Source organism: Corvus brachyrhynchos, unplaced genomic scaffold, assembly GCF_000691975.1.
Source record: "Corvus brachyrhynchos isolate BGI_N302 unplaced genomic scaffold, ASM69197v1 scaffold365, whole genome shotgun sequence".
Classification (NCBI taxonomy): Eukaryota; Metazoa; Chordata; class Aves; order Passeriformes; family Corvidae; genus Corvus; species Corvus brachyrhynchos.
Window position 1 is genome coordinate 329,663 of NW_008239544.1, and position 9,141 is coordinate 338,803.

General features: G+C 46.4%; 1 protein-coding gene across 2 annotated transcripts in view; it reads left to right on the forward strand.

Annotated features, from left to right (window-relative positions):
* Nucleotides 1-9,141, forward strand: part of BANP (BTG3 associated nuclear protein) — a 104,961-nt gene that overhangs the window by 14,588 nt on the left and 81,232 nt on the right. For both annotated transcript variants that reach the window (XM_017741403.1, XM_008639148.2), the window contains exons 4-5: nucleotides 1,137-1,259; nucleotides 1,959-2,134. In XM_017741403.1, the coding sequence (XP_017596892.1) occupies nucleotides 1,137-1,259; nucleotides 1,959-2,134 (299 nt within the window). The remainder of the gene's footprint in view (nucleotides 1-1,136; nucleotides 1,260-1,958; nucleotides 2,135-9,141) is intronic.

A 9,141-nucleotide genomic window follows, 5' to 3' on the forward strand; every position in this document is an offset into this window, starting at 1 on the left:
TTTCCCTAATGAGGGATAATTTGGCACTTCAGCATTACCCAGACACGTGAATGTTCGAGTGTGTGCTCTGCTACAGCTGTAGAAACACTCTGGTTGTCACCAGCTTGGCCTAATTTGTGTTTCAGCAATTAGCCAAGGGAAAATAAATGAGCACCAGGCACGTTTGGGATGTTGGAGCAGTGCAAACAAGAGCGGGCTGTTTTTTCCTCCCCTAAAAAACCCCTTTTTTGGGTTTTGGGAAGCAAAGGGGAACACAACCAGAATTTCTCTCCTGAAGTTCTCAGTGAGCACAGCAGGAACAGTTTAACCATCAAACCCACACCTCAGAATATTGAGTGATGGTGTGGCAGTAATGTTAATGATCCCTGCAAACAGATCAAGTGCTAATCTGCATGTGCAGACAGTTGTTTACTTCATATTTACTTTTGCAGTCCAGTGTAAACTTAGCACATCTCGAGTTATTTCCTTCTCCATTGTCATCAGGAGTGATAAGAGGTTTTTCTGGTTTCTCACACACTAAATGCTTTTTGGTGTTTGGTTTTAGGTTTTTTTTCATGTGTGAAATGCACACAAGAAGTAGTTGGGTCTTGTTTTTATTTAAAGTTACAGTCTGGCCCTGTTTGCTCTGATGCTTCTTGTGCTGTTCATCTCCCTGCCCTGGAGGACAACAGATGCTCTTTAACCAAACTCATCATCCACTTTTGCAATAAATCCATTCAAATTCTTTTTTCCTGGGAATTACCCTACTGAAACTGGTGCATTACCATGTAAATTGGCCGCAGTACCTCTGCAAATGCTCTGATTCTCCCAGAAAGAATTTGGTGCAGCTGTGATTTACAGACTTCCCCCTGTGTGTCCTGAATTGATGAATTCCTTATTGCTTCCCCAGGGGTCATGGACCTTTATATAATTCCATTGGAGCCATCCATCCTCTCAAAAAGCTGGAGCACTCGAGGCGGTGCAGGTGTCAAACTCGATGGATTGCCGGCGTCAGCGCTTGATCCGCGCCCGCGATGTCGGGAGAGGGAGTGAGGCCTAGAGGCCTCCCCGGATTATTTAAACCAGAAACCTCTTCATGGATTATTTATCAGCTTTTCTCCTTTACATTTCCATTCCCTCTGTGATTTTTTTTGCAGTGTTGTCCCTCAGACCACAGTGATCCTCAACAACGACCGGCAGAATTCCATCGTGGCCAAGATGGTGGGGCAGGAGGAGCCGCTGAGCAGAGCAGCGGATTCCCTGGAGAACATCCTCAGCAAGTTAGTAGCATTCCCTGGAATCCTCCCTTCATTCCCTCCTTGGGCAGGTCCAGTTTCAAAGGCAATTTGATGGGAACAACGAGGAATGCTCGAGGTAACAATGAGGGGAAACATTGAACCTGGGCTTGGATTGTTTCTCTTGCTTCCCTTGTGATGGGAGAGAACATCCTGGAGGAGCTGGGATTTAAGGAAGGCTTTGCCCTAGCTGTGGATTTTTCCATGGATGCACAATCCCATGGGCACACACCAAAATCCTGTATTTAACCAGCTGAATGTGCAGTTCAAGGAAAACTTGGACTATCTAAAGCAAATTTTAAGCAAGTGGTACTCCGAGTTCTGGGTAAAAAATGGCCTTAATTAAAATGCTTTCATAAATTACTTCAATATTTCTTCTGTTTTGCACACAGGGCCTAGACTTTTCCATTGAGGCACGTGTAGGAATGATACCTAAGATGTTTTTTTCCTTCTGCTGTTTTTATTTTGCTGGATAGCTCCGAGTTACACAGGACCAGAATGGTTTAAAGGAGCTGATTTTATAGAACACATTTGTTTTATGGATTAGCGCTTTTAATTCCCTCCTAACAACGCGCAGGGCCACGAGTTGAACTCGCTAAGCCTGGAATTTGGATATTCCATGCTTGCATTCCTGAAAAAAAGAGGGGTTGTTTCCCCGAGGTCACCTCCGTTCCTTGCCCGCAGCGCGGTGCCCGGGCGCCGGCAGAACACCATCGTGGTGAAGGTGCCCGGCCACGACGACAGCCACAACGAGGACGGCGAGAGCGGCTCCGGGGCCAGCGACTCGGTGTCCAACAGTGGCCAGGTGGGCAGCCAGAGCATCGGCAACAACGTCACCCTCATCACCCTCAACTCCGAAGGTACGCGGGGATCGCCGGGAGGAGAATAAATGTGGGGAGGGAATGATCTGAGGGACACCTGGAAAATTCCTGCCTCGTGTCGTGGGTCTAAGCTGGAGTTTTTAGGCAGTGATCAGGCAGGAGTGAGGATTTTTGAATTATTTGCTTGCTTTGCCTCCTGAAAATATTTTTGAAGGTATCTGAACCCAGGATTCTTCGATTTTTGTAGATGTTCATGCAACATAGGAGTTATTAGAAAGAGATTTTGGGTTCTGTCCTGTTTGTTTGGGGTTGTTTCCAAGGGTATTTATTTCTTCTGGGGTCACTGGGGAATTACAGCAGGCTGAGACTGTGAAATTAAATATCAAATGTACTTTTTGTGGAGTCTGTTAATGTTCCTGTATCAGAAATAGTGTAGCCAGCAGGACTTGGGAGGGGATTGTCCCCTGTGCTGGGCACGGCTGAGGCCACATCTGGAGTTCTGGGGTCAGATTTGAGCTCCTCCAAGACAGACACTGAGGGGCTGGAGCATGTCCAGGGAAGGGAACGGAGCTGGGGAAGGGTCTGGAGCACGAGGAGAGGCTGAGAGAGCTGGGAAAGGGGCTCAGCCTGGAGCAAAGGAGGCTCAGGGGGGACCTTGTGGCTCTGCACAAGTCCCTGACAGGAGGGGGCAGCCGGGGGGGGCTGGGACTCTGTAAATGAGGTTATTTTGCTCCTGGCACAACCAGCACCTCATGTGTGTTCAAGTTGGACACCAGGAGCAATTTCCCCATGGAAAGGGAGCTCAGGCCTTGGAAGTGCCCAGGGAGGTTTGGAGTGCCCATCCCTGGAGGTGTCCCAGGAAGGGCTGGAGGTGGCACTGAGTGCTCTGGGCTGGGGACAGGGTGGGAAGTGGGCACAGGGTGGACTCTGATCTGGAGCTCTTTTCCAACCTCAGTGATTCCAGAATTCTCACTGCTCTGTCAGCTGTGCCAGGAGCAAAGCTGCCAACATCAGGAGGATGTTTGCTGTATAATTCCCTTTCTGCCTTGGTCTGGCACAGCTTTGCATGACAAACATGATGTTTTACCCACTGCTGTGCATGTAAATTCTGAAGAAACACCTAATCCATTAATGTCTGCGGATCTGATTTCCCTCAGACCTTTGGAACAGTCATCCATTAAAAATCTCTGAGATTGATGAATGCTTTGAGGATCAGATCAGTGATGCCCCCTCCACCTGCCCTTGCCCTTGCACGGGAGGGAATTGCTAAGTGACTTCACTTGCAGGATGGCACAAATTCAATTATTAATAAAGGAAGAGATGGAGAATAACAGGGCTGGTGTGCTGGGAGAGGCAAAGTCACAGCAGCCCTTGGCTTTCATCAGCTGGGACAGAATTCCAGGTGACTCTGAGGGGTGCAGAGGTAAAACCTGCAGGGTTGAGGATGAAGAAGCCAGCCCAGGACTGAGACCACACACCAGGTGTTCAGCACAGCTCCAATCTGTCATCCTGGCTCTGGAAAGCAAAACTAAGCTGTGTTTATAGTTGGATTTATCTGACTTTGTGGCACTGAGCTCTGGATGTTTTCAGGATTTAGGGAATGGATTTCTGTGGAGGCACTGTTTGCTCTCTGCTGGGCTGCTTTCATGTAATCATGATAATTTAAAAATTAGTGTTATTGCCTTTCTATCCTTGAAAAATAATTGTACAGGAGCACTGAGCCCAGTTCCAGTAATGGTGTAGAACAAGGCTGGGTGTTTTGCCGACTGATCACTGTGACTTCATTCCATGTGTTTTTTTAAAGTCCAGTTAATTTTGGCATGAATGTGTTCTTATTGTGAGTTTTGGAGTGCAGCATCTTCTCACTTCAAACACAGCAGTGCATTTTATTTAATTGTGAACATTCTAATTAGCCTTAAAACCAATGAGCTTTGTACAGTTCAGTGTCTTGTGCAGAACAAAGAGCACAGGAAGAGCTTTTTTAGTTTCACTGATACAGCTTTGGAGTGGGAGAGCCATTAAGTTTTATACACTAAACATGAGGAAGTTTATTTTTATAATGGTTTATTTTATAATGGTTTGTTTTATAATGGTTTATTTTCTAATGGCTGCATGGGCTGGATGTGATGGCCCAATTTTCCTCTTCAGTTTTCACACACTGCACTTACACCTTCAGGGCGGTAAGAGAAGGAAAAGCTTGGTCTGTGCAGTTATTTTGAGACTATTTTCCTGTGCTTTCCAGAGTTCTTGTGCATTTATAGAGTTCTGAAGATTCTGAATTGGATTTCCCCACCCTAAAATGCTGCAGATGGTCTTTAGTGTCCTTCTTGCACAGAACTTCTTTTGTGCATCAATTCTTTAGGCCTTCATAGCTCTGAAGATACTGAATCCTGGAATGGTTTGGGTGGGAAGGGACCTTAAAGCCCATCCAGTTCCAACCCTGACACCTTCCACCATCCCAGGCTGCTCCAAGCCCCAATGTCCAGCCTGGCCTTGGGCACTGGAGGGATCCAGGGGCAGCCACAGCTGCTCTCGGCACCCTGTGCCAGGGCCTCCCCATCCTCCCAGGGAAGAATTCCTTCCCAATATCCCATCCAACCCTGCCCTCTGTTAGTTTGAAACCATTCCTTGTCCTGTCCCTCCAGTTTCTGATGCAGAGAATCTCAAGTTGGGAATGTAAACATGTATTTTTTGAGCAGATAAGGGCAGACTGCTCTGCACTGTGTGCTAATTAAAGGATGACTGATATTTTTTCCAGAGAAAACTCCTCAGTCACATTTTGTCTCTTCAACTTGGCATCTGAAGCAGTCATTTGATAATGGCAGCATTAAACAGCACTTAGGATTTGCTTTCCAAATGGGAATCCAAGCAGCTCTCTGTACGTGGCCCAGACTTATCTGTCCACAGGATTTTCCAGTCCAGGGCAGGATCAGATCTCACACGTGGGATGAGCCCTTGCAGCACTTTCCTGCCAAGCTCCTCAGACAGGCACAGTGAGAAGGAGCTGGAGCAGAGCAGGAGTGAACCTTTTGTCCCCTAAAACAAAATGATGTGGAGCTGATGTGAAGACACTGATGAGGCTTCAGGACTTGGTAAAGCCAAAGAAAATTATAAAAATTGAATTGCTATGGGGTTTTTTTTCAATTATTGGGAGCCAGCAGATGAACAAGAGTCTCTTGCAGGTGTCTGCCACAGTGATATTTGGAGTTAACACTGGCTCACCTCCACCCAAATAATACAACGAGGCTTTAAACAAAAAAAAGGGCAAAATCCAAACTAGAAATCTGATTTTCTGACATGAAACACATTTTCCAAGGTTTTAAAAAGCCCTCTGAGTCCATGGCTTTTAATTTTCTGAATTTTATTTGGATCTTTTTTTATCTGAACATTTAATCTGATCGCATCCTTCCATGAGTCATAAAATAGGGGAATCTCCCTTGGATTTAACCAAAACTGAGGCTTATTCTTGACAAACAAGTGACCTCAGTGATGTTGTGCTGAGCCTGAAGAACCTGTGAGTGCAGGGGCTGTTTCCAGACTATCTCCTGCTCCTGGATCCACAGGGTCCTGGGAGTGAGCTGGGATTGTGTCTCCATCAGCCACAGCCTTTGTGTGCTATGGAATATTTACCTGGAGCACCAGATTCTTCTGGATTTGAACTGAGATAGGGCAGGGAATCCATCCTGGAATGGATTTCCCAGAGCAGCTGTGGCTGCCCCATGATCCCTGGAAGTGTCCAAGGCCAGGTTGGATGGGGCTTGGAGCAACCTGGGCTGGTGGAAGGTGTTGGGATTGGAATTGGATCATCTCCAATGTCCTTTCCAACCCAAACCATTCCGTGATTCTGTGATTTTTCTTTGATATTCACAAGGAAATGAAACCTTTCTTTCCCCCCACAGAAGAACAGTCAGGTGAAAATCTCCATATCTGTGTCCAGGCCATGTGTTGCTCCTTTTCCAGAATTCCCAGTGTCTGATCTGCATTTTGTGCTGAGAGGAGGTTTTGGGGAACGGCACTTTAAAGCTCTTTAACCTTTCTTTTAGCACAGCTTTCAATGCCACTGCTGCATCTGGAGCTGAATTTACAGTCTGCTTGTCCCTCCCTTCCACAGAATTAATGATTTCTAATTAATTAAGTCAGTGCTCTGGAGTCTCTGCCAATTAATCACAGCCCCTGTGAACTCTTGCTAATTGCCAGGAGCTCATTTAAAAGATCACAGTATCATGGAATGGTTTGGCTTGGAAGGGACCTTGAAGCTCATCTCGTTCCAACCCCCCACATGATGCTGATGTTGAATCTTCTATACATCAGCCAAAATATTACTTAATTTCTCTAGAAATGGAGGTTTATTTTTGTAGGTTAGGATTTATTTTTTGGGGTTTATTTGAATTTTTTAAAGATTAATTCATCTTTCTGCCTCTCTGCACCCACCAGCCTTTTGCTGCCACTGCCAACTTTGCACCTAGCCTAGAGAGTAAAATAAACACAGCTTCTTGGAGTGATGGAATGTGTTAATTCAAGTGTTTCTGTGGGCAGGTGTTTCCTTTTGTTGTCCCTAGTTTTAAAGGAATGACTGACAGCTCCTAGGGAGAGAGCAGAGCCGCCCTTTGCTTTTAGGCTCCCATGTCAGACCAGGGCAGCATATCCCCATGGAGAAACGTAACAGCTCAGTGGCTGTCACTTCCCTGGGTGGGAGAGCACGTCCAGAGCAGCCCCTGTCTGGTTTTTGTTCTCTTGACAGGGCTTTTCTTGCTGCTGACCCCAGGCTGGCTCCTCCTGTTCCCAGAGAAGTCCTCGTTTGCGTGGCAGCCCCTGGCATGTCCCCATGCAGGGGGGGATGGAGGATCAGCTGTGCTGAAAGATAAATGCACTTAAATGCAGTGAAAAAGGGTCAAAAGCAGCACTGGAAAGCAAACTGGGTTCAGTAGAATGGAGATACAGGCAAATTTTGTGAGGTTGAATAAAGAACATTAAAGAGGAAGTAGAAATTAGTGTGGCATGGAAAGGAGGCTGTGAGGGCACAGAGGGAATCTGATAAAGCTGCCAGGACTTTCTGCACTGGAAGTAGAAATGATCAAGAGCCACTTCTGTGATCTAATATTTGGTGCAAAAAAAAGGCAAGGAAGCACCTCTCCTCTCAAAGGGCAGCAGGGTCCTCAGGAAGATTCCCAGGATCACAGAATGGCTGGGATTGGAAGGGAGCTCTGGAGATCATCCAGGCCAAGGCAGGGGCACCTGGAGCAGGTGGCACAGGGACCCATCCAGGTGGGTTTGGGATGTCTCCAGACAGGGAGACCCCACGCCTTCCCTGGGCAGCTGCTCCAGGCCTCTGCCGCCCTCCAGGGAATGAAGTTCTTCCTCAGGTGATTAAGGACAGAAAAATAGGGCAAAATGAGAAAGCGTGTGATGAACTGAGCTGCAGCTGAGTGTGTGCAGTTGTGCTTCACTGAGCTTAAGGGAAATGTGTTCCTTGACTCTGCTCTTCCTCCCCAGCTCAGATTTATGGATTTTTTGGGAAGTCTTTAAGGAACAGCAGCAGGTGGCTGTGGCTGTGCAGTGCTGCTGGAGTTGGAGTCTGGCTCTTACAGTGGATGCACTAAATAACCCACCTCCCCCAGATTCCATCCAGATACCACCTATAAAGCCTGCTGCTGCACCCAAAGAACCATTCCAAATGCCTTAGAGGGTGTCTGAGTGCTGGGAGCCTCCAGTGATCCCTATTTAGTCAATAGTGTTTATGTATTTAATTGTTCAGAGAGAATTTCCATCCAATTCCCAACCTGATTTCTCCTTCCTTATCCAGTCTCTCTCCTCCACACCACACCAGAGCTCGGGGCATTTGTGCCTCACCCAGAACTGGCCCTGGATTTCCTCTTTTCACCAGATTTTTGGGTGCCAGTCCTGTGTTTGCTCCCTGCAAAGTACCAGATGTGTTGGCAGCCTGGCAGGAATGATTTTGATATCAAATAAGGAATAATTCAGCTTTTGTGCCCTCACTGCAGTGAGGCAGTGGATTCATGGTTAACTTCAGTCATGCTTAATGCAAAATGGTTATAAAATAAATTCCCTTTCTGTTGAAACTTTGAAAGCAGGAGGAAAATGCAAGAGATAATTTAGTGGGGGGATTGTGGTCATAGGTCAGAATAACAAGATAATGTCTTTTTTTCCAGGCTGGGAGCAATAAAAGAACAGTTGCATGTGGTAAAAACAGTATGTTCTGGACTCTGTGCCAGCAGAAAAAAAGAGAGGATTTTGCAAATTGAACAAAATCTTTGGTTCATGTAGGTTAGCAACGTTTGTTAAAAAAGTCTGCAGGCAAAAGGTGTTCCATAAGGAAGAAAAATTCCTATATCCAGCAGCAATCCTGTGAGCTTTAGGGAAGTAAGGCTGTGATAGGCTGGAGGATAATTTATTCAGGCTTCCTAGAATTTCTTTGAAAAACGTACACATTGATCCAGAGATGTTTTTGCTTCGCCACATCTGCCCAAAGTTTTCTAACCCAGTCCATTTATCTTGAGGAACAGCCTGTTGTTTTCCCTGATAATGGTAACCAGACTTGTGGTGAGGCCAGACACAGTGGCATGCAAAACAAGGCACAATTCATCCAAACCACTTTATTTTTCAGATGGCACCTGGTACTGGGAGCAGAAAGCAGCCAGTGTGACCTGTCCTGGCTTGGGATAAAAAGGAAAGGATCAAATTAAAGAAAAAAATATATATAAACAATTTGCAAGTGTATAAAAAATATATTCAGGACAGGGCATGAAGTTCTGATTTCAGCAGAAAAAAGCTTGAGGGATGAATTGCTACATACAGCAATAATAAATATTTTTTCTTGCAATTTACTAAATATAAGACAGAAATTCCTCCCTGGGAGGGTGGGCAGGCCCTGGCACAGGGTGGCATTCCCAGAGCAGCTGTGGCTGCCCCTGGATCCCTGGCAGTGCCCAAGGCCAGGCTGGACATTGGGGCTTGGAGCAGCCTGGGGCAGTGAAGATGTCCCTGCCCATGGCAGGGGGGGGGGGGGAGGAGGTTTTAAGGCCCTT